Source organism: Gorilla gorilla, chromosome 17 (genome assembly GCF_029281585.2).
Source record: "Gorilla gorilla gorilla isolate KB3781 chromosome 17, NHGRI_mGorGor1-v2.1_pri, whole genome shotgun sequence".
NCBI classification, from domain to species: Eukaryota; Metazoa; Chordata; class Mammalia; order Primates; family Hominidae; genus Gorilla; species Gorilla gorilla.
In genome coordinates this window covers 64879417-64905974 of record NC_073241.2, presented here as the reverse complement: position 1 = coordinate 64905974, position 26558 = coordinate 64879417, and the positions used below count along the sequence as shown (strand labels likewise).

At 37.4% G+C, this 26558-nt stretch overlaps 1 protein-coding gene and 1 long non-coding RNA gene across 7 annotated transcripts in view; one reads left to right on the top strand and one right to left on the bottom strand.

Annotated features, from left to right (window-relative positions):
• The window catches only part of GALNT1 (polypeptide N-acetylgalactosaminyltransferase 1), a 130046-nt gene that overhangs the window by 34723 nt on the left and 68765 nt on the right, over window positions 1–26558 (bottom strand). For all 6 annotated transcript variants that reach the window (XM_063699145.1, XM_004059333.5, XM_055368305.2 and 3 more), the window contains 2 exons: window positions 22435–22676; window positions 13177–13351 (listed from right to left, as the gene is read on the bottom strand). In XM_063699145.1, coding sequence (XP_063555215.1) covers window positions 13177–13351; window positions 22435–22573 — 314 coding nt within the window. In that variant the 5' untranslated portion in view covers window positions 22574–22676. The remainder of the gene's footprint in view (window positions 1–13176; window positions 13352–22434; window positions 22677–26558) is intronic.
• LOC129528319 (uncharacterized) lies at window positions 287–16793 on the top strand. Its single transcript, XR_008673555.2, has 3 exons — window positions 287–550; window positions 10041–10321; window positions 15192–16793. It is a non-coding gene; the product is annotated as an uncharacterized lncRNA (long non-coding RNA).

The following is a 26558-nucleotide window of genomic DNA, read 5'->3' as shown; positions in this document are numbered from 1 at the left end:
GTATCTCATTCACTAAAGACTATTTATGCCTGAGCATGCAATAATCAGAAATACCAAACACACTCAAAAGATATGCACACAAAATCCACATAATAATTGTATGTTTCCAGCACTTTGTTAGGCAACATGGTCTCTTCTTTCAACCTTGTTAGCTAGATGAAATTACTAGATAACAGCCTATCAGAGAACAGTAACAGCAGTAGGTAACCTGAGATCAAGGGATGTGCTTTAGAACATAAGCCCCCCTAAACAGTGCATATATAATTATCTCCCAGGTATCCCCAATTCTAACAGTTGCTCCACCCTCCTCTTTCTTCCTTTATTCCCTGCTCTCTCTCAAGCTCCTCAAACTTTCCACTCCCCAGTCTCAACTGTAATCGCCTGTCAGTGGGAGTGGAAAAAGGGAAGGATGGGGAGGAAATGAAGAAAACACAAACAAGACTACTCTTCTGAAGCTGCTGAAATAACTCTTCTTATCGAACACTCTACCCTAGGGCTGCCAGTTGGCAGTTGGAAGAAAAGGAAAAGCGAAGGGTAAAAAGATGACAAGGTAAAAGGGTTGAAAGAAGTCATCGTAGGGGCCCCATCAGCCCTTGTCCTTTCTTTCTGCCAGGAGACAAGGAGAAACAAGTAGCTGTCCCTGTCCTTCGATATATTCCACTGCAGCCCCTCTCTCCCTCTTCACCATTCCCAAGACCCCTTTCACAGGATGGTCTCCGTCTCCTACTAACAGTAACCTTCCCTCTACCCACTGATCCAGAAAACCCACAGCCTCATTTCCACTTCACTGCCTGCTCCCTATGTTCACTCTAACCACCACAAGAAGGCCCACACAGCCTGCCACCCTGTCTGCAGCTCCCTCCTTCTAAGTCTAGGCTAAAGAGGTGTGGCCCAAAAGACTAGGCTAGAGGGGGAAAAGATGTGTCCTCAGCAGTCCTAATAATACTTCTGAAAATAGTTTCCCATCAAAACTCTGTTATAAATGGTGGCTAGAATATTTATGTATATAATTAGTACTAGTTTCAGGTACATCATAGCTGAGCAAGCTGTATCTTGAATGCCTGATGCACAGACTCCTGGAATAAGACTCTGAAGTCAGGAATGGCCTATGTATGGGTAAAAGGGGGTCAGAAAAAAGAGTTTCTTACATTACTTAGCTGAATCTTATTATGCCACACATACAATCTCTTTTCCCAAGTGAATCCTACTTATTATTATTGTAGAATTGGGAAGCAGGAAACAGCCAAGGTGGCTATATAGCTGCTACCTTACCAAAAGAAAATAAAATAATAAAATCAAGTGATGCATGGAAGATGTACAGTATACAAATGGTACTGTTAGCCATGTCTATGGCTAGGAAACAGAAAGTAAGACAGAAAAATGTGGAGACAGCAGGTTCTGCAGAAGAGAAGTGATAACCCAAATTTACTACTTGTATAATATGTTAAAGAATAAAATTCTAAAACTGTATGGAAAGGAAGTAAGATTATAAGATTATAAGAATAGAAAGAAACTGGATGGAAGAATCAGAGAGAGAAGCAATATTAGGATCCAGAAGAACAGATGATAAAAAGGAAATAATTTTTTAAATCAAATGGTTAATCAGAGACCATAACAAATTCATAAATTAATATTCTCTCAAAGCAAATGAGGAAACATAGAGAAAATATTAAACAACCATAATTAACCTCAGAACAGGTACAAACACACACCCCTAACCTGGAAGAGCCACAAGGCACTTGAGAAGAACCAAAGAGCCCTTTAGCATTCTAGCTAAGCTTTTCCAATCAAGAAACCACATGTCCTTTTGTGTTTTGGGGTTTGAAGTGGGTAGGGGGATGGGTTCATAGAACACAGAGCTGAGGATGAGCAGAAAGGCCACAGGCCATGTTCAGGAAGCAGCTTTCTTCCACACTTGCCCAAGTGAGACTTTTATCCTCAGTTATGAAAACGACCTTTTTTTTTTTTTTTGAGACGGAGTCTCGCTCTGTCGCTCAGGCTGGAGTACAGTGGCATGATCTCAGCTCACTGCAAGCTCCACCTCCCAGGTTCACGCCATTCTCCTGCCTCAGCCTCCCCAGTAGCTGGTCCTACAGGTGCCCGCCACCACGCCTGACTAATTTTTTGTATTTTTACTAGAGACGGGGTTTCACCATGTTAGCCAGGACGGTCTCAATCTTCTGACCTCGTGATCTGCCCACCTCGGCCTCCCAAAGTGCTGGGATTACAGGTGTGAGCCACTGCACTCCACCAGTTTATGCTAATTTCTAAAAGTTACATACAGGTTTAACAGCAAGGTATAGGTTAGGAAGAAGGGAAGAGTCTTAACTTTCTATTGAAATATATACATACATTTCAAATATATACATACAAACTGGCCCCTATAAGCTTTTCTCCTTTGCAGTATGCATGAGGCATGCATAAGCTCTGTAGGTAGAAGGTGCTGCAGGGACAATGCAGGAGGAAGAAACTTCCCTCCCCGGTTCCAGTGTGCTTCCATTTGTTTTCCTCTCCCTCATACTGTGCGGTTGCCAGTGGAATGTGGTGGATACCCAGGGCATTCACCCCGCTGAGCTTCAATAGCACCCCCACAACAACAGACCACATATATGATGGTAGTCTCATATCATTATAATGGAACTGAAAAATACCTATGGCCTAGTGTCACTGTAGCCACCATCAACATACTAGCGTAATTACTTAATCTGCAAAATACATTTAGAAGAGCCTAAGTGTACAGTGTTGATAAAGTCTACAGTAGTGTATACAGTAATGTCTTAGGCCTTCACATTCACTCAGCACTCACTTACTCACCCAGAGCAAGTTCCACTTCTGCAAGCTCCATTCATGGTAAGTGCCCTATACAGGTGTACAATTTTTCATCTTTTATACCATATTTATACTGTATCTTTTCTATGTTTAGATACACAAACACTATTGTACTACAATTGCCTACAGTATTCAGTAGAGAAATATACTATGCAGGTTAATAGACTGGGAGTAATAGGCTATACCATATAGCCTAGGTGTGTAGTAGGCTGTACCATCTAGGTTTGTGTAAGTGCACTCTATAATGTTTACACAATGACAAAATTGTCTAATGACCTATTTCTCAGAACATACCTCAGTCATTAAATAACACATGACTGTACCTAACAATTCAGAAATACAGAACTACAGAAGTCACTTGGTATTTACCATTACTAATATTTTTCAATTGTTATAGTCCTACTCTGGCTGGATGCAGGGGCTCACGTCTGCAATCCAGCACTTTGCAAGGCTGTGGCAAGAGGATCACTTGAGCCCAGGAGTTTAAGACCAGCCTGGGCAACAAAGTGAGACCCCATCTCTAAAAAAGTCCTACTCTATTTATCCTATCTCAGGGCACTGGCCTGAAAAGTCCTCCTGACTTTTTATTAAATTCCTGAAACTGCATTAAGAGGTTTAAATATATTATCCCAAGTATGCTTATAACAACCCTCAGACAGAGGAATTACTCTCCAAATTTTACAGTGAGGAAACTGAGGCTTAAAGTAATAAAGTAGATTGCTCATGATAGCAGCTAGTAAGTAACAGAACTACAAGTTAAATCCGCAAATTATGATAAAACTTATACTGCTCATCAATCATCCATATATATATGTCAAGAACTATAGTATGAAAGAAGAGCCAAGAAAAGAAGAATTTTCAAGAAATTTCCACATCAAGGTGACTATGCATATATAATCCAATGCTCTCCTCCATGTCCCTTCAAGCTATGATTTTCAATGTATTCTTTTTCTCCCATTAAATTTCATCTGTCACTAGCATTTATCAATGACAACTCAATATTTCATAAGATGTCTGGCTACCTGCCAGGCAGTATTTGGCAATGTTACAAAATTTCTCCTCTGCACACTCTCATTCAGAGAAGATCAACTAAGATCTAACCATAAAACTAAGGGCAAAGCATAGTGATTCAGAGCACATATTTTGTCCCTGAGACCTAGGTTCAAATTTCACTTGCGTCACTTACTAACTATACTTTGGACAAATCATTTAATTTCCCTAAGTCCAAGTTTCCCCATTTGTAAACTGAGCACATTACTACTACTTTGCCCAACTGTTTGAATATGACAATGTGTATAACACTGGTATATAATAAAGCATTCAATAAATGCTATTAAAATTACTTTTTAAATATCTAAGACTAACTATATAGGATGGATTTGGCTTACTAGATGATTTGGAATCTGTCTTACACTTCCTTCCCTAAGATCACACATTAGAAAAGTTATTCAGGGACTGTTACTTCTATTTAACTCTTCTGAACAGTGTAATAATGTCATTCTTCCCTCCAGTTTCCTTCAGGAAACGTGCCCTTAGAGACTGTACAAGGCAGTAGAAGTTATTGGCAGACAGGATGATCTGGGCACAGCCAGCTACACACCAGTTAAGCCCATGTCTTAGAACATAAGCAAGGTTTCTCTGGGTTCCAAAAGGTGGTGAAAAAGCTGCACTCCAAGGGCCATCCCACACCATTCTTCCTTCCACCTCGGGGAGCAGGAATGGAAAGCAGCTAACTACCTCTGTCCAGCACAGCCGAGGCTGAAGAAAATACTATCTAATATTTACCCCTTGGCATTTCATTGCGAATCTGCTTTGGAAGTCAGGAAATGAGTAGAAAAATAAAGAAAAAAAAGTAGAGATGGAAAAGTCCCTTTGGAGTCAGCTTCTCCTGAGAATCAAACAGGGACCTGGAGCTCACTCCTTGAACAGAGGCCTTCTCTGTATCCTAGATTCCAGGAAGTGTGCAAAGCACTTTACAAATCCTCACAACCACCCTTGTAATTCTCTTTATCTTAGAGATAAGGACCTGAGGTATAGAAAAGTCAGGCAACTTGTCCTAAACCACATAGCCAGTAAATGGCAGAGCCAGACTTGGACTTTGCCACTATCAAGATATTAATGAGAAATTTACCTAGAGACAATGTGAAAAGGAACAAACAGAGAAAAAATAAGAGTATAGATTGAGAAGCTCTAGTATATGCATATAAGTAGCTCCAAAAGAACAGATTGGAGGAAATAGTAAAGCAGCAGTATTTGAGATTACAGCTAGGAATGTCCCACAATTGAAGAATAGTATCAGTGCTCACATCAAAAGTACACTATGTGCACTGAACATGTAGATACATAAAGATAAATCTACACCTTGACAATTACAATATACCTAGGTCTTACTAATAAAGGAAAAGTGTACGGCTTCCAAACCAAGAGACAGAAAAACATGAATACTAAAACTTTACCAGTTGAAATTGTATCAATTAGAAAAGCAGGAAAGGAGGAAAAAAATGAAAAAGATACTAAACAGAAAGCAAGATTTATTAAGTCAAACTTTATGAAATTGTCATTTTCGTAGATCAAAAGTGGCCGAATATCAATTTCATATGGTTCAACCTAAAAGAAGTTCAAATATATCAAGTCATAATACATGTAGATCAAGTCATAATATACACAAAAGTCATCTATTAAAAACCAAAGATTAAATTTAAAATACAAAGCCCCAGCCTGGGCAATGTGGCGTGAGACCCCCATCTCTACAAAACGTTTAAAAAATTAGCCAAGTGTAGTGGTGTGTACCTGTAGTCCTTGTTACTCGGGAGGCTGAGGTCGGATGATTGTTTGAGCCCAGGAGGTTGAGGCTGCAGTCAGCTGTGACTGTGCCACTGCACTCCAGTCTGGGCAACAGAGCAAGACCCTGTCTCTCAAAAATATATATGTGTGTATATACAGAGTGAGAGTCCATTCAATGGTAGGCTGCCTATGAACATGAGCACGAGAGAAGCAAAAAATTAAATAAATAAATGGTAGGCTGTCATTTAAAAGAAAAAAAAAGTCCAGCCATCTAGTACAAATACACCTAAAACAAAGTCCTTTCCTACCCCAAGATCATAAAGATATTTTCTCCTATGTGATCTTTTAGGGCTTTGCTGGTTTGCCTTCCCATTTATTTCAGGTAATACATATAAAATTGATTTTTCTGTATGATGTGAGGTAAAGATGCAGTTTCAGTTTTGTCTTGAATTATATCAAGTTGACCCAGCATCATTCATTTGTTCATTTTTTAGAAGATCATCCTTCTCCTACTGCCACATAGTGCCACCGTTGTCCTAAACCAAGTGTTCAAGTATGTACGGAACTGGTCATGGACTCGCTATTGTGTTCCACTGATCTGCTTGTCTATCCTTGCAACGATACCACATTATCTTAATTATTACAGTTTTCTAAGAAATCTTAATAATTCTATAAGAATGTCTAGCTCTTCCAGGTCTTTGCATTTCCAGTCACATTTGAGAATCAACTTGTCAAATTACACATGTATATGTGGTTATGATTGGGACTGCATCAAACCTACTAATAAATGTAGAAAGAACCAACATCTTTATAATATTAAGGAGTCTGACCCCATGAATGTGGGATAGTTCTCCATTTATTTAGGTATTTAATTTTTCTTTGCTTTAGAATTTACTCTGAAGAGCCTTTCTTGGATATTTGATATTTTCAGACTGCATTATAAGTAATATTTAAAATTGTTTTATTTTCTAGCTTTTGTAAGAAAACAACATATAGAAATATAATGTATTTTTCTTTTTAATATAGACCTTAAAACCTTCAACCTTGCTGAATTTTTTTCTTTTTTTTTGAGACAGAGTCTCACACTGTCACTGAGGCTGGAGTGCAGTGTGGTGTAATCATGGCTCACTGCAATCTCGAACTCCTGAGCTCAAGTTATCCTTCTGCCTCAGCCTCCTGAGTAGCTGGTACTACAGGCATGCACCACTGTGACCAGCTAATTATTTAATTTTTTTGTAGAGATGGGGTCTCATCAATGTTGCTCAGGCTGGTCTTGAATTCCTGGACTCAAGCAATCTTCCTGCTTCAGGTGCCCAAAGTGCTAGGGTTACAGGTGTGAGTCACCGTGACCGGTCTCTAAACACTTTTTTATTCTAATCCTCTAATTCTTTTGGATTTTTGTTATACACAATCATGTCAACTGCAAATAATAAAATTTTAATGAACTTCTTAAAGTAATAAATTTTAATAAATTTTAATTCCTCTCTTCCAGTCCTTATAACAGTGAGTTCTTTTGCTTGCCTCCTTACACTGGCTAAGACCTCCAGTAAGACACTGAACAGAAGTGGTGTTAACAGGCATCTGTGTCATGTTCCAGATCTCAAAGGGAAAGCTTACAACATTATTATTAAATATAGATATTTGCTGGGAGGGTTTTGTTTTTCTAGAAATCTTTTGTCAGATTAAAGAAGTTCCCTTCTATTCTAGTTTGCTAAGGGGTTTTATCATGACAGTGACAAATTTTATCAAATGTTTTTCCTGTATCTAATGAAATGATCACATAACTTATCGCCTGTTTTCCTATAAATGTGGTGAATCTAAATGATCTTCAAATCCTAAACCAACTTCACATGTCTGGAATAAACCAATTTATTTTTAATGTATTATTTATTCTATCTATTGCTGGATTTCACTTATAAATCTGCATCTGTATCAAGATTACTGGTCTGTAGTATTTCTTTGTTGTAATAATCTTGTCAGATTTTCATATCAAGATCATGCTGATTTCATGAAATAAGTTTGATATGTTGCTTCATTTTCATTGGCAAAGCCATCTATGCCTGGAAGTCTGTGTTTATGTCTAACTGTGTGAATGTCTGTGTGTAAAGATTTTTTTTTTTCTTCGAGATGGAGTCTCTCTCTGTTGCTCAGGCTGGAGTGCAGTGGTGTGATCTGGGCTCACTACAAGCTCCGCCTCCCCGGCTCATGCCATTCTTCTGCCTCAGCCTCCTGAGTAGCTGGGACTACAGGCGCGTGCCACCACGCCTGGCTAATTTTTTGTAGTTTTAGTAGAGACAGGGTTTCACCATGTTAGCTAGGATGGTCTTGATCTCCTGACCTCATGATCCGCCCGCCTCGGCCTCCCAAAGTGCTGGGATTACAGGTGTGAGTCAGTGCGCCCGGCTGTGTGTAATGCTTTTAAATAATTAATTCTACTTAATAGCTATAGAACTTATATTTTCTTTTCTCTGATGTCAATTTTACTAAGTTATATTTTTCTAGGAACTACTAATTTCATGTAAATTTTAAAAAATTGGAATTTTATAATATTCACTTATAATCTTATCTTTACGTCATTGTGGTAAGAACACTTACCATGAGATCTACCCTTTTAATAGGTTTTTAAGGGTACAATGCAGCACTGTTATCTACAGGCACAATACTGTATAGCAGGTATCTAGTCCTTATTCATCTTGCATAACTGAAACTTTATGCCCACTAATCAGCATCTCCTCATTTCTCCCCTGCCACCGGACCCTGGCAACTACTATTCTACACCCTGCCTCTATGAGTTTGACTATTTTAAAAAACCTCATATAATCTACGTATAATCTTCCAAACGTCTGCAAGATGTGTAGGGATGCTGTCTTTTTCATACCATTATCTGCTATTTAGGAGAGCGTTTTTTGATTTTGTTGATTTTTTTCCAAAGAACTTTCAGCTTTGTTGAGCCTCTATACTCGATGTTTGTATTCTACTTTATAATTTCTCATCTTTGTGATATATTATCTTTTAAGGTCTGGATCTGTAATGATGCCATCTTTTATGGATTTGTGACTCTCTTATTTTCTTGATTGGTCAATTTTATCATTTTTTTATCAGTTTTTCCCATTAACTTTTGACTTTGCTGTTCCTCTACTGTACGTTTTTATTTCCTAAGTTTCCAAGCTTTAAGTTTCCACTCTTCCTTCTACTTATTCTCTTTAATGTGTTCCTTTTCTAATTTCTTAAGATGGTTAGTTCAGTAACTTTCCATCTTCTTTTTAAAAAAGTCATATGCATTTAAAGGTATATATTATCACCTAAGCATGGAATTAGCTACATTTCACAAGTTTTGATATGCAGCATTCACATTATCAACTTTGATAACATATTTTCTTCCTCAGTGCACTTAATGCCTAGCTAACAGGAGCTACAAAAAGGGAAAATAGACAAATGAAACATGTAATGAACCTGTCCAATAACAATGCATATTATGGGCCAGATCTCAAACCTTTAATACTACAACCACACAATTTACTTGACTTTAAGGATATTGGTACGATATGCCTTTAGGTCTAACTACCAATTCACAGGACAGGGAACTGAAAAACATGTTCAAATGACACCACAGTGATGCAGTCAGCAAAATGTAGGCTGAGAAAAGATGTAAGGCATTCTACCTGGATTCTTCAAATAATAAACTGTAAGGAAAAAAAACAGAGAAGGAACCTACAGACTAAAAGAGACTTAAGAGAATATCCACCAGCTGCAATTTTGATCCTGACACCTACACTATAAAAAAAGAAATATATATGTCATAACTAGGGAAGTTTGAATATTAACTGGGTATTTTATGATATGAAGGGATCATTGTTTATGTTATTTTTAGGGGTGAAAATGGTATAATGATTTTTATTTTTCTTTTCTATGAGTCCTTATCTTTCAGAGCTACATATTGAAATATTTAGAAATGTTTTATCTTTGCTTGGGGCTGGAGAATATGCTTCTAATCTTACTTCTTCGGTTGTTCACAAAAAGCCATAAACCACACGGGTGTCGACATAGGGCTGTACCTATTGTGTCCAGGGGCTTATCCCAGAGCAAATGATCACAGCAAGAGTAAAAGACCAACATGAAAGCCACAGCATATTTGATAACATAATATTGAAGGAGATACTCCATTTTACTTGCACCATGTTCTCTTGCTCACACAGACCAATCTTAGTGCAAGATGGAGACTACAAAGAGGTGTCAATACCAGGAGGCAAAGATTGTTGAGGGACATCTCAGAGGGTATAAGAATTCATAAGACAAAACTGTTAGGAATTGTTGAAGCTGGGTGGTAAATACAAGAGGGTTCATTACATTATTATCTCTATTTTTGTATACATTTGAAATTTTCCATAATAAAAAGTCTTCTAAAACTTTTTTTTTTTTTTAAAAAGGTTATCAGTCCAGAGATGGAGTGAATATATAAAAAGGCTACTCAGTGGTAGTAGTGACTCTGCGCTACCTCCTAGGCAGCCCAGTCCCACAGAGACCCAGCAGCTGGCCAGAAGGACTGTGTATTGGCAGCTTTCACAAAAGTGGACTTTGTCAAGTCTGAAGAGTCTTCAAGTATGAAACTTGGTGCACAAGCATTTGTATCACACCATTTCAACACTGTTCCTAATATCATAAAGCTGTTCAATGTCCAAAAACTGGTGACTTACAATGCACTTAAAAGGTACTCATTAATAAAAGTATCTTCAAAAACTACATAAAGACAAAAAGACATAAGTATTTAATAAAATGTGTTGAGAGTGGTGATATACTTAGGGGGGTTATTAAAATGACAAAAACAATTCTACCAGAAACAATAATAGTTGATTGAGGCTTTTGAAGTAAATGTAAGGTTGTTTATAATACAGGCATCATTTTAACTGTAGACTGTGGAGAGTCTATAGTTTTCTTCAACAATGTTTAAATTTTCAGGAAAGCAAACGGTTTGTGAAAAATCTTTACAAATTAAGCTTCTCTTGACTGATCTCCACTTAATCAACTTGCCAGATAAAGAGATACTCTTCATCTCCTTGGTTTAATTTTTACAGGCACAATATTCAACAGTTACCTTATTATGACTTATTCATGGCTAAGCCATGTAGTAGTAAACTATGATTACTTTTGTTTTCTCTGAACAATTTTTTTAAAGTTTTCCCTGAAGGTAACGCTCATTTACTTTTTTTCTTACTATGGTTTTCTATGTATTTCAATCCCAAACTTCCTATCAATTGTCTAAATCTACACTAGACATTCAGCCGTATCAGGTGTAACTTCAATGGCATCTTCTTGAAGTCTCTTCTGGAATTTTCTCACTGGCTCCATCTGGGCTGGTCGCCTCTGCCTGTGCAACTCTCACTCAGGCTCTCCCTTCATCATCTTCTGGTCATTCTCACCATTTCTTACACAAGCTGAATCTCCTGTTTTTTACATTCTATGTCTCTCTTGTCCTTGGTTTATTTAAAACCAAGGTTTTAAATGGTAGCGTCCTATCTCTAGTAACTTCCTGAGAATGGATGCTTGGGAGTTCAATGTTTTGAGATCTTGCATGTTCAAAAATATCCTTATTTAACCTGTGCACTTTATTGCAAGTTTGGCTGAATATAACATTTTAGATTGGAAATTATTTTCCTTTAGAATTTTGCTCCTTTGTTTCTAGAGTTGCTGAGAAGTCTGAAGGCATTCTGATCAATAACCTTTTGATTGTGACCTGCTTTCGCCTCTTAAGAAACCTGTAAAAGGTCTTTTTTCCCCCCCGGGGATTGAAATCCTCAGTGTTCTGAAAGTCACAATGTCTTGGAGTACAGTCTATTTTCATCTATTGTCCCAAAAGTTGGTGGGCTCTTTCAATTTGAAAATTTGTGCAGTTCAGTTATGGAAAATTTTGTGGATAAATTTTCTCTTCCCTATTTTTAAAATTCTTTTTGAGACTCCTATTATTAAAATATTGGATTTCTTGATTGTTATTTCAATGTTCATATAATTTTACTGTTGTCCATCTCTTTGGTGCATTTTTCTTTTTTTTATTTTCAAAAGCTCTTTCTGGTTCTCTCAGTGTATCTTTTGAATAGTATCCTATTCTCATTTTATGGTTGTAATATATTCTCTATTTTGTTGAGGTTATTAGTTATTTCTCTTTATGTGTTCTACCTTAATAGTTTTTGTTTCCTCAAAGTTGCTTTTCTCTGTTTGTTGAGGGTTTCCTGAGATGTCTAGTATTCCTTGCTTACCTATTTGTTATTAAGAATGGAAGACCAAGAGGCTGAATATGAGGCCTAAACACATGAGTAGGACTCACTGACTATGAGTTTCCATAAGGGTGATCAGGCTGTGCCATTAAGTTGGAAACTTTCCCAAGTCAATCAGCACTAAAGTGCAATTTGTTGGAAATTCAGCACATACTTTTCATTCATATACTATCAGGACCACACTAGGTACTTACCCTTCTCTCTAGGGCTATCCAATTCTGATGAGAAAGATCTTCCAGTCTCTTCTCTGGAGGAGGCAAGCTTGGCTGCCAGCATCAATGGGAGCAAGGAGTTTAGGGGGCCTCAGCACAGAATGTACATGTTCACTTACTCTACCTATTTTCTGTATAGTTTGCTTGCTTTTAACTGGGCCTATTGTACTCTAGTACCTTGTATTACCTTCTTATGGAGCAACTAGACATCTAACTAATATATTGCTGATAGGAGTGTAAATTGGTATAAACATTTTGGGAAAATATTTGGTAGCACATGCTAGTGCTATATAAATGCATAACCTATTCCTTTCTCTAGTACATAGCATACAGTAATGGGCACTTAAGTCCTCCAAAAGACATGAACAAGAATGTCACAATAGCTTTATTTATAGGGGTCAAAAAGTAGAAATAATCCAAAGGTCTATCAATGTATAAATAAACAATGGCATATTCATATTACAAATCACTATTTGCAGTAGAAAAGAATAAAATTCTGATACATGCAACAATATGAGTCTTAAAGGCACAAAAAATGGTGTGGATCCATCATAAAAAGTTCAAAAAGAGACAAAACTAATCTATGTTTAGAGAGGTCAATATAACAGCTGCCTCTGGGGATGTAAGTAATGACTACAAAAAACATAAGGAGACTTTCAGGGGTGATGGGATCATTCTATGTCTTGATTTGGCTGATGGTTACACAGGTGTATACATAGCAAAAAATTCAGTGAGCTGTATACTTACGACGGTGTATTTCACTGTTTCAAGTTACATACAACTTAAATCTTTTTGTAAAAAGTTGAGTATGTGAGTATTTTGGTAATAATAAAGTTTAAAATCCCCTTCTAATCCATTAAGATAAATAATTATCTTCCAATGCCTGAAATACATAGTGCTAATAATCAGTAGAAGCTTGAGATATTATTTCTATCAGCATTTAATTATTTTCTAAGTGGGGTAAGTAGTAACATAGTGATATAACATTTTCCTTAAGAACAATCAGCACTCAAGTGCAATTTACTGAAAATTCAGACTATACTTTTCATTCACATACTATCAGGACCACAATAGGTACTTACCCTTCTAACCTAACATCTGGTAAAGATCTGTTGAGTGCAATCATCTCACTTGCCATTAAATTGAACTGATTGATTTTAAACATCTCTTTCATCTTTTCTTGATCCTCTTTAGGAATGACGACTGGTTTCCCCATTTCTCCAGGACCTTCATGAGGCTTTTGTACTGGCTCTAGAACTAAGAATAGGAGGAAACTTAACTAACATTAATTTCATAGCAATTGATTGATTCACGATTCTATTTAATAACATTTGTGTTTGAACTGTGCCCTCAACCAGAACCCTTTCTGAGCCCACCCTCTCCTAGGCTGTTAACCCTTTCAAGGGGCTGTCTTGTCCTCCACCTCCACACCAGTGTCCTGACTCAAGACTTCGTCACCTTGCCCCACTCACCTGAGTCACTGCATGGTGTTGGCTCCCAACTCAAAAACTACTGCCACACTGACCTCCTTAAAGTGCAGCCTTCATTGTTATTCTTATGGCCTCCTAGAGTCCAACCTCTGTAATGTGGAATTGAACCTAGTTTTCCGAAACTATCACCTGCTAGACCTTTTCCTCCCATCCCACAGTACTTCATCTTGCAGTCAAACAGCCACCCACTGCCTTCCTTCCAACATGCCTCACATTCTCCTGCTTCCATGCCTTTGCTCACATCCCCTCACGGCTTCCATCGCTGCAACACCAAATCCCTATTTGCCTTCCCATGCCCAACTAAAATGGCTTCTCTTCCCTGTAGCTTTTCTGAATCTCTCTATAGTGGTTATTTACTAGTCTTGACTATCACATTATTTCATCCAGGGTTCTTATGTCTCTAACCAATTGCTATCTCTCATTATAATGATTGTCAAACCTGTCTTATGTACCCCTCCCATTAGAACAAGAATTCTCATCAAAAGTAATGTTATCTCTTGATACAGACATAAAAAGAGCAATGTGCCTGATCAGCACTTCCCAAACTTTCTTCCTTATGTTTTTGAGACGTTAATAAATGTCCAAGAAAAACAGGTTCTGGGATATATTAAATTTGGAAGGTGCTATGTTAAACTTCTCATCTATAAGGGATGGCTAAAGAATGAGGTGAGGTCAAAAATGGGATGAAAATATATTTTATGCATTACTTATTTTAAAATCTAAAGTTTTATTCCCTTGTAGATTGTTTTTTAGGCATCCTCAAAACATTTCTAAACAAAAATAGTGGCATCAAGGCAGCAGAAAAGCCATCTCTCTTCAGTCAGGCTTCATCTGTACAAGAACAGGACGAGCTGGTAAAGCTGACTTTAGGGTGATTGTTTCAGCCAGTGGTACAAAGCCACCTACCAATACCAGAGCTGCAGGATATGAAACTATTCACTGTGTCCTCAACCACGTCCAGAATTTAAAAATAGATTTCAGAGAATGATGATGAAAAAAGTGTGCATTAGTTTTCCCCTGTTCTCAGGATAAATTGGGATTTTATGTGGAACATTAAAATAGTAGAAAATTACTTTAAAAATTATAGGAAACTCAAGTAACATAGTTTTTAAAAACAAGTCCTGCCTAATGTTTGCCCAGTAAGTAAGCTCCTTAAATATGAGAGTTGGTAGAATTTTTAAAAATTCTCAATGACAAAAATCATCAACAAGTGTAGTAAAAACTATAAGTACACAAGTGTAATACTCCATATAAAATAAGCCTTTAAAGCTTTAAAAATCAAAAATTGTTAAACTCGTATAGTCATTTCTACTTGCCAGTCTCTGAAAGTAAAGAACAACCAACAGATTTTGGGATTGGTACATCAGTGGTCAAAAGGAACCAGCAGAGTTCTGAAGGTGACAAAGATCTTTTGTGGATGGCACAGATAACATAAAGAGTAGGTGGGAGACATCTAGTGGCCCTGATTATAAATATCCTTCTGTTACCCATGCTCTATTTTAATATAAAATGCTTTATAGAAAAATCAAAATAGAAACGTTTTCATGCTGCTCAGTTTTTAAATGAAGAGTATTAACATATACATATACCATCTGTGTTTTTACTAGGGGGAAAAAGATCCTCAACCTGATCAAGCCTCTAGACCTAATTTACAGGAAATACACGGGACAAAGGGACATGGCATGCACCATTAAAGGGATGCAAATCCAGACTGCAGGAAACTGGAAAAGAGAAATACCTCAATTTCTTCTTCAACAACAAACAAAACAGGTCTGAGGGAGACAAAGAGAAAGAGGTATCCATGCCACAAAGCTAGCCATGAGTTGACAACTGTTGAAGCCAGATGATGGATACATGAGAGTTTAATTTTTTTTTTTGATTTTTTTTTTAAGACAGAGTCTCACTCTGTCACCCAAACTAGAGTGCAGTGGTGCAATCTTGGCTCACTGCAACCTTTGTCTCCCAGATTCAAGCGAATTGTCCTGTCTCAGCCTTTCCAGTAGCTGGTATTACAGATGCGCGCCACCATATCTGGCTAATTTTTGTATTTTCAGTAGAAATGGGGTTTCACCATGTTGGCCAGGCTGGTCTTGAACTTCTGACCTCAGGTGATCTGCCCACCTCGGCCTCCCAAAGTGCTGGGATTACAGGTGTGAGCCACCGCTCCCAGCCATAATTTTCTATTCTCTCTACTTTTGTTTCTGTTTGAGAATTTCCATGGTGGAGGGGGGCATTAAGGAGGACTGGAGAAATTATTACTATAAGTACTACAAAATATAAACTTAATTGCTTATTACATATGAAATTATATAACCAGAAACTTAAAGTTGGTCTTGAGATCTTAAAGAATCAGGCAAAAATGTACAGCATATACAATCCTGCTGATGCACTATTTTGCACATTTCATCACCTGATATTTATTAATCTGAAAATCTAACATAGTGCCTGCATTAGGTACTCTAACCTACTGTTACATATGAAATTTCAGAGCCACATTTAAAATTATCATTAATCAAAAGTTATATGTCTACTGAATGATTTAGAGAATGCACCACAATACTCTAATTATTAATAAGAAAATACAATATCCTACAGCATTAAATGGACTATTAAACTAATTTTCTTGGCAAACAAATTTGGATGAAATGCATGTGGTTAGTGAATATATGTTACTATTAATGCACTTATAGCATTAGAAAGCAACTAAAAAGATGGTAAGTATAAACTTTCCATGTTCTCTACTGCCAGTCTTCTATGTGTATTAAAAGTAGGTTCTGTGAAAATTTTATTAGAAAGAAACTGAAATGAGTTTGGATGTCATTTCATGAACTAAAAAAAATATCTTTGCATAAAATTCTACATGCAGCTCATTTCTAAGAATCAAATCACTTTGACAAGGGAGGGACAAAGGTGTTATTCCAAAGTATTATGTGAGAACAAACATATTTTATTATATACTTCAGTTAAGTTTCATTCACATGACACTGTAGATAAGTATCATGTTTTAGAAAAGGTAATTACCAAGAAAACTACAGGTTCACTCTGAAAGCCCCCAAATAAGATTAACATACACAAACCACTGGCATGCCTCTGAATACACTTTAAGGATATTTTTCAAATTTCTTATGTGTGTTTCTCTCAGGAAAGTAGAATAAAGAGGTATAAAGTTATATGACTTCTTTTTGGGGTAAATATACTAATAAAAGGCTAAAATCATTTCTCCCAAACTATTTTCTGATCTTACTACACAATTAACATTTTTACTGTCCTTATGCACTATATTTCACTATTTCAAAACGTTTCCTACTATATTTTAACATTTCTGAAATTGGAATGTGGCTCACAATGGTAACTGGAATGTTATCACTTTTACGGTGGTATACAGAATATTCTATAAACAAAGGTATGTAAGATGCAATAAAATGCAGTACACTATCTGATTTTTTAAACATCAAAATATCATCTATAACTTAACTCACTGGTAACTTTCTGCTACTTCAACATCCTTGTCAATTTCCAATTTCATGTTCAATTTACCTGTGCTGCATATATAAAAATCAACACTTAAAAATTTGTTATAAAGTTATTATAGCCTTTACTAGTAATATTTTAAAGTTTTTTATCATTGTAAGTTTTTTCCATAAACCATGTTCTCCAAGGCTTCCTAATGTTCAAGTTGAAATAATTCCAGCATAAGTACATGAAAAGTTAAATCATTAATATTTTAATGATCTGAAAATGCAGTACTGACATGAAGAATCAATTACTACTTGAAACTGCATCTTTAAAAATACTGAACACTCTATATAACACCCAAATCCATAAAGTGGATAAATGGGCTAATTCTGGAAAGCAGAAGAGTGTAAAAATATTCCTAGGCCATAACCCCCACTACCCGTATTCTTTCAAGGGAGCCCAATCTAACTCTCGCAGCAGAAGAACTCTGCTATTTTCAGATAGCCTCAGGTATAAAATACAAGTATAGACTTAAGAGAACTACTCAGAAAAAACAAACCCCTCTGGAGTCACCAAAGACTGGCCCACTATTCCTTGAAGCAGGCAAGTAACAAGTAAATAGAAGAATCTTAGAAAACTCTTAAGTACAGCATATCAACAACGTTACAGGAAGTCTTCAGCATTATCACAATGACATCAATCCATTCTATTCAAACCTAGGAAAACTTTTTTCACAGCAGAGACAGTAAAATTTGCTAAATTTCACCGAAATCAGAGCTGTAAAGCAGAACGTTCAGAAATTAGGTACTTCCAATATGAAAAAGTCACTCTGGAGTGTAATACTGCTCAATGCTTTTTGTTTTGTTTTGTTTTGGTTGTTTGTTTTAAAACAAAGATCCAGGAGGCCCTATGTGTTCTATTAAGAGAGTCAACAACGTTACAGGAAGTCTTCAGCATTATCACAATGACATCAATCCATTCTATTCAAACCTAGGAAAACTTTTTTCACAGCAGAGACAGTAAAATTTGCTAAATTTCACCGAAATCAGAGCTGTAAAGCAGAACGTTCAGAAATTAGGTACTTCCAATATGAAAAAGTCACTCTGGAGTGTAATACTGCTCAATGCTTTTTGTTGTTTTGTTTTGGTTGTTTGTTTTAAAACAAAGATCCAGGAGGCCCTATGTGTTCTATTAAGAGAGACTTTGACGCCAGGCACGGCAGCTCACGCCTGTAATCCCAGCACTTTGGGAGGCTGAAACAGGCAGATCACCTGAGGTCAGGAGTTCGAGACCAGCCTGGCCAACATGGTGAAACTCCGTCTCTACTAAAAATACAAAAATTAGCTGGGCATGGTGGCGGGTGCCTGTAATCCCAGCAACTCGGGAGGCTGGGACAGGAGAATCGCTTGAACCCAGGAGATGGAGGTTGCAGTGAGCTGAGATCGCACCATTGCACTCCAGCCTGGGTGACAGAGTAAGACTCTGTCTTAAAAAAAAAAAAAGAGAAACTTTGAGGTCACGTAATGTACATGCTAATTCCACTAGAAAGTTGGCATCCTTGGTGCCATTACCCATTCCCTCTCCCTGATCCTCTTTAGTAAACATCTCTTCAAATGCACCACAGCAATTTGTCACTAGCAGAACCTTAACAACCTCTGGGCTCTGAAAAGACTTAAGACCTCTCAGCACCTACTGCACTGAAACTTCATATCAAAGCAGATTTTTCAAACTGTTGCTTATTAGCATCAACTGTGCTCTTCCCCTAATCATTTCTTCCCTTAAGACTACCAGGGACCTCAAAGATTATCTCTTAGCTATGTACTTCCCCTCCAGCCTATGGCTCAGCCCTTCCCTCACACTTGGAGGTCCTTCTCAGTCTGTCCCCTGAACACCCTGACACCCCCAGGCTGTTGTAAAGCCTCTCCACTGTCTGGTCTCCACAATACACAGGCTCCATCTACAGACTTAACTGAAGTCTAGCTCTCCTCCAGAGTCCATTTAACCTCACAACTGTTTCTGGGAGAATGATTCGTTCTCCTTTCCTCCAGAGGCAAGGAGGCCATCTCATACCTCTGTTACTTTCAGACTTTTGCTCCTTTAGCTTGTACTTTTGTACAAAACCCAGTCTTTTTCTTTGAAACTTATGCCACTAGTGGTTGTCAAAACTATAATAACCTGTGGATGCTCTTTGAGGAGAATCCTTTTCACGTTTCTGATACCCCACTGTCTCATCTGCTGAGAATTTGTTCTTTCAAGTATTCCTCCTTTCCCCTATAGTTTAAACCTCTTCCTGAACATACAAAAATAATAATAAATACATAGAAAACCAACTTCGGCTCCATTTCTCTTGTAACTACCATATACTACACGCTTCCCTTCATGCTGAAGCTTCCTAAAGAACAGCCACATCCCTACTGTTTCTCCAGTATATTGAATCCAGAATCCACTGACTTCCACAGTTACCATTCCCTGAAATGACACTTGCCAGGGTCAGAAGAAGCCCCATACCAAACTATCAGAAACACTTTATTTTAGGTAAAACCTCTGAGCAAACACCACCTTTGGCTGGGCTTCTATGACCTACTCCTTGGGGCTTTTCATTCCACTCTGACTTCCTGGGAAGCCTTCTCTTCCTTCAGTGACCCTCCAGGAGGGGCTCTCCAACAGGGAGTCTGTGTCTTCCAACTCTACACATACCATGCACAGCCTCATGTACAGAAAAGACTTAAACTACCATCTATTTTCTCCATCTCGACCATTCTCTACTGCAGAACATCGCTACCAGTTCCTCAAAGTTAAATATTCCAAACTCAGGTTGGGTGCGGTTGTTCACACCTGTAATCCCAGCCCTTTGGGAGGCCGAGGCAGGTGGATCACCTGAGGTCAGGAGTTCGAGAACCACCTGGCAACATGGTGAAACCCCATCTCTGCTAAAATACAAAAATTAACTGGGTGTGGTGGCGTGCGCCTGTAACTGCAGGTACTCAAGAGGCTGAGGCAGGAGAATTGCTTGAATTCAGGAGGCAGCGGCAGCAATGAGCCGAGATTGTGCCACTGCACTCCAGCCTTGGTGACAGAGCGACATTCCATCTCATTCATAAATAAATAAATAAGAAAGATGAAAAAAAAATTCCAAACTCAACTTCATGCATCCACCTTTTCATCAAAGCGGCTCCTCTTCTAAGGAGCATCAATTCGTCCAACCATGGAGACATGAAAGCCACCTTAGACTTTTCTCTTTCTCTTATTCCCTACATTCGATGGCTCCCCAGGTTATGTAAATTCCACTACTTAAATACTTTTCATACATATTTATTTCCTCTCCATCTCCAGTGTCATTTTAGTGTCTGTTCCAAGCTCTTTCCCAAACTCTCACAACAGTCTCAGACTTGTATCTGCTACCTGCCTTGTCCTCTTCCAGTCCACCAGTTACATGACCACCAAAGCATTCTTCCAGAAGTCCAGGTCCGATCAGGCCTTACTCCCTTGTTTAAAGTGCTTCAGCGCCATGCCGCTGTCTACAGATGAAGTCCAAAACCCCTAGCATGCCATAAAAGGCCTTGTGTGACATGGCCTCTGCCACCTCCTGTGCTCTTGTTCTCCTATCAGCTCGTTCTCACTTGCTAATCTTGCACATCCTTCTTTCCTTTGCTTGGAAGGTCTTCTCCTCTCCTAACAAACACCTGCTCAAGCTGATACTAAGCTGGAACATACTTCCTTACTGCAGCTTCTCAGACACCCCAAGGCGTTCCTTCCTTTCTACTCTTGTGCACATTCCTAAAGTGATATTTATTATACTGATATTTACTATTGTTATTTCTATTCCATTAGACTGTGAGTTCCCTGAAGGGAGGAATTTTGTCTTATTTTTTTGTTCAGCTGTGTATCAACAGCACCTAGTACCTTGCCCAGCACATATAAAAGTCAAAAAAAATTCAAGTGAATCTTCACATGCTATAGAGCCTATTCTTTCTCACTGTCAAGTCTTTACATTTAAGATAGAACACCATGAGCTTATTATAAATGGCAATGAATTAAGGTAGGGTGAGGGGAAATTTATTCCATTCTATTTGGGAAGAATACTCAAGTTTCTGACTGATGAATGGTAATACCTGTTCTTTGATTTAAACATAGACAGTATGAATACAGTTCTAGCAACAGTTAAGGTGGCAACATTTTGTCACCCAACAAAGACACTAAACAGCAGAGCTATAAAGTAAATATTATGCAAACTAATAGGCTGACTTTGGATGAAAAATGTATTAAAACATTTGGAAAAAGTGAAAATTTAAGTTAGGAATTAGCCTAGGCATTACTGGAATTCAGTGCTAGCAACTAAGCCTAATTTTAGGCAGATTTCCCAAGAAGATATAAATAGAACCAGTTATGTAAGCCCACATATAACAATTACAGTTAAGTTGGTACAGTTAACAATACAAATCAATATTTTTTTTCTATTGTAAATTTTGGGGGACCAAAGGCCCTTCTCATCATAAAAGTATAAAAAATTTAAATGTGGCTATATGCTTAAAGAAAACATGTTTAAAGAGTAATTATTTGTATATAATTTCTAAAAATAGTAGAACTGCTGTATAGCCATGTATTCTATAACTAATCACAGAGTTCAGAGCCCAGAACAACTGGATTACTGACTCTTGCAATGCAGTCATTTTCATTATGGTTAAAAACGAAAAAAAAAAAAAGAATTTTTTAAAAAACGGCATTTGCTTGTTGAATAAAAGGAGTTTAAAACTGAATTTTCCAATGTCCTCTGCCAAAAATATCAGTACTACCTTTTACCTCCCTCCTTTATATTTGTATATTTATTTCCTTTCCATACTAGATATTGCAATGATCTCACTGCAGCCTCTATTCTATCACCCAATCTTTTCAAAAGTTCTCCCTAAAAGTGCTAACTGCAGCTATCTACAACGTTAACAACAACAAAAACTTCTACAGATCACATCTATCTATAAAAATTTCTTCCCCTTAGGACTGAGATGGGAGGGGAGGAGTAATCTCTTTTGATACCTTATAATGCAATTTTAATGCTCCACTCAGCATTTTGGCATTAGACTAATCTTCTGTACAATTTTGATACTCCCAACTATGAGATACCCACATTATTTAGTAACATAAAGTAACTTACAGGAAATTAACTACACTAAATATTGAACACAAAAGTCGAATTCAGCAATTCTATACATGATACTTTCATGCTTTTAACTGCTGGATGACCCCATTGGAGAACTATCAATATGCTCCTCATATCTCCTACAGGAAGTCACGGACTACAGTTAATCTAAAAAAGTTAAAATTTTATATTATCCAAATTAGTTAGTAAAAACCAGTGATATATCAGTTAAAACAGCTGTATTATAAAATGTCACTCACCATCCCCAGCAGGAAGTCCTCTCTCCTTTTTTTCATCACATTTGTTGCATTCACTGAAGTAAAGCAGCAGGAACATATCCAAGAGTACCCAAATCAAGGAGGTGGCTAGGACCACCTTGCAGTATGCAAATTTTCTCATGGCACTTTAAGTCAAATGCAAAATTTAAAAATATATATATATAAATATACAAAGATCATGAAAATTATTCCAATCCAGTTTCATCAGAAATCACGTTCATACCCTATAGAGAAAGAAAGGAAAAAAGATTAACTTAAAAATTCAGAACATCAAAAGTGAATTATAAAATTAATTTAATATTATAAACATTAAGTAATATGAATTATTAATTTCATTAAGAATAAGAAATTTCACTATGAAGACTGTTTGAAAATCAGACTTGGAAAAATGCTTATAAAATATATAAAGAGTATCAGGACTATATAAATAATTCCTACAAATCAATATACAACAATCCAATAGGAAAATAGGTAAAGGACATAAACAGGTACTTTGTAGAATGGAAACCTAAATAGCCAATAAACATGCAGAAAAGTGCTCAATTCCCTACAACTAGGAAATGCAAATTAAAACAACAGTGAGCTACTATTTCACACTCATCAAACACCTGGGTCTTAACTACCTTCCTACTCAACTGCTGTATTATATGTTAAGGTAAAAGTCAAGCTATTAATTACCATAGGGGGTTAGGCAACTAGTGATTCCCAGTGCATTTCAACTGTCCACATTCAGTACCCAGGCTCAAGAATTAATAGAGTTCTCCTTGTAGCCTGCACTACAGCAGCTTCCTGAGCTAACTCTCGTTCCTCTTTCACACTGAATCCCATTCTAAAACTGCAACAGTCACCAATCATTCAGGAAACAGATTCGTGGAAAGTATAATGGAAAAGAAAAGTATATATCATAAGATCTGACATTTAGTCTTGGCTCTGACAATAATTTTATACACTTCCCTGGTTTTTAATTTCCATTTCTCACCCTACTACCTCCCTTTATTATGTTATACCATGATGAGAAAATGACTAGAGGAATGGTTACCAATTTTGAAAAGTCATTTGGGATAGTTTGAGCATAGGTGTCTTAAGCGTAAGGAATTCATCTTGGAGCATGATGAAGCAGCCTGAGAGACCTCAGAGAGGTAGAGAATCTCCTGCTCAGCAGCTGACTCTAAGGCTCAAAGCCTGTGTCACTGAAGACCAGGAGAAATATAAACCAAGTGCGTTCCTATGAAGTGGAGTGAGGAAACGGAGTCTGCACTGTGTCTATGCTGAAAGCTACAAATGCAGATGCCCTGGAAGGACCAGAATGTGGGCAAGGTAACAGCTTCTTACAAGGGCAACTTTATGCAACAAGTTCCATGGTGGCCAACAGAGATGCCCTTACCTGAACAATTCAGGGCAGGCCTGTAGTTTATCCATGAAATATATACAGCAGTTCTTACCTACTTCACAAGGTTGCTAGAGAGCAACCTGAGAAAACACTAAGTGATACTTATAAATGTAAAGTTATTATTTATGCTCATCTCTCTAGGGGCTTTGATCTCTTGCCTATATTCCTCCTTTCATCAAACCAATACTCCCTGACTGCAAGATGAAAACAAGGATGCTACTGTCATGTTCTTACCTCAAAATCATGCTTACTCAATACTTGATACTGGGTCACCTGTAGTGAGCAACTTACTGATAACTATGGTAACTGAGGTGAGGGGAGAACCTAAAGCATTAGAGTGCACAATGTCATGGAACAAAAGTTCTCACCAGATAAACTATATACATACATTTATATTTTGTGTTATTTCATATGAAAAGCTGCCTCTTTTGATCACTGGCAAAGCAGTCTGATTGCTGGTGCAACATCTGAATTTCAAATGTGGTTTTACGGTCTCTAAAATCCTATTTGAAAAAAATGCCTGCAGAATAGTTAAATGTAAATATAACTTTTCATCTACTTCTACTTAAGTTTTGCAAGGGTGCACAATTAGCTTTTAAGATTGAAGGTGAAGTGCAGTGAAGGGGGAGTGTCTGGGAGAAGAGGGGTGTGTGGCACACCCTACATGGAGTATGGGGAGAAAGGAAGATAAAGGAGAGGCAAAAAATGATTCCCAGATTTAAGGCCAAGGTAACTAGCTAGACAGATGATGGTAATGCAACAATGAAAGGAAATATGGACTAAATCATGAGTTGAGTTAGTTCACACTGAATGTGAGGGGCCTCATGTCGAGGTGTCAATAGGCAGTCAGGGGAGTAACTGAGTCTGATGTGAAAAGGCAGGTTTGTTAGGCACACATACACAAGCAGCAGCTGGGGTTGGCAGAGGGGACGAGGTGGCTGATGAAAAAGGCAGAGAGAAAAAAGGGGGCTGAAACTCCAGGACACCCATCACCTTCCACATACGGCAGAAAACAGACCCCTCTGAGAGAGGCATGAAAAGTCAGAGGAAGGAAGGAGTATGGATAAACAATGTTAGACCCTCTATGAGGCTGAGATAACAAAGAAAGAATGTCCACAGGGTTTGGCTCTTAGGACGAGCCCACTGGTAATCTGGGGTTTCTATTACTGTTCCCCGCAAGGGAATGAGGTCACAGAAGGCTTGCTCATCTCTGTAAGCTTCTAAGAGAAAACTCTTAGAAAATGTCTTCTTTGAGATGTTTCTTTGAGATCATAACCGTACCAGGAAGAAATCTGGTGAAGAGCAAATAACATGAAAGGAACTTGATTTTTTTTACTTTGTTGTTTATGTTCAATAAAAAAAATAAGGCTACTTATGTCTTTAGAAAATTGAAGATAAAGTTCCAAGTATGTTGCCACCAATGTTTGCAATTGTCATCAAAGATATAAGATGTAAAAGAATGAAAAAAAACATTTATTTAAATATGGCAGATAATTTTTCTTTCTAAAGAGTTGTTTAAAAGATTGTTAATTTGCACGACCCATTGCAGGTAAGATTCTAGTTTTCATATGTAATTAAATAATTATTATTTCAATTTTTTTAATGAAAGCTAGTACAATGTATTTAATGAAAGAATTGCTACCTTTATTGCCACCATTATTGTAAAGTTATTCCTTATTCTCCACTTACTAAGCAACTTTTGTGTGTCCTTCGCTGCCCTTGAAATGAAGGATAGAAAGAAAACCAAGTCCTTGTTCCAAAAGGCACACAAAGCTCAGTCAAAGAACAAATCAGCAGGTGGGGAAAAGAGTCACAGCTGAAGAGAACTGTCCAACAACAAATTTCAGTTTTTTAAGAGACTACAGGACATCTAACCCCAAAGTAATATAGTAACAATGTCTTCAGACTTCATGATTTGATCCAAGAAATTCAAGGCCAATTTTATATTTTTGATATAATATTTTTCATTACTAGAAAAAATTAATATATTACAAAATCAGACATTTAAAATTACATTTTGAAGTTTTTTTCCTCAAGGTAAAGGGGTGGTGGCAGTTTCTTTATAAAAATAGTTATGGTGCAAAATTATGAATGCATTGTTGAGTCATAAATCATATTTTTAGGTTCATGATAGCCATTAATAAGTAATATTAACATGATCTCCTCGTTCAGAAAGATTAGCCATAAGCTAGGAAGCCTTGAAAAGTAATTTCACATTTGGCCCAGAGACCTTTAATAAGGTTCAGGAAACAAAAGAAGTTTTGTTGCGGGAAGTCAGGGACCCCGAACGGAGGGACTGGCTGAAGCCATGGCAGAAGAACATAAATTGTGAAGATTTCATGGACATTTATTAGTTCCCCAAATTAATACTTTTATAACTTCTTATGCCTGTCTTTACTGCAATCTCTGAACATAAATTGTGAAGATTTCATGGACACTTATCACTTCCCCAATTCTTGTGATTTCCTATGCCTGTCTTTGCTTTAATCTCTTAATCTCGTCATCTTCATAAGCTGAGAATGAATGTCGCCTCAGGACCCTGTGATGATTGCGTTAACTGCACAAATTGTTTAAACAATATGAAATCTGGGCACCTTGAAAAAAGAACAGGGTAACAGTGATGTTCAAGGAACAAGGAAGATAACCTTAAAGTCTGGCTGCCTGTGGGCTGGGCGGAACAGAGCAAACTAGAACTAGAAAGGGAATTCTTTAATCT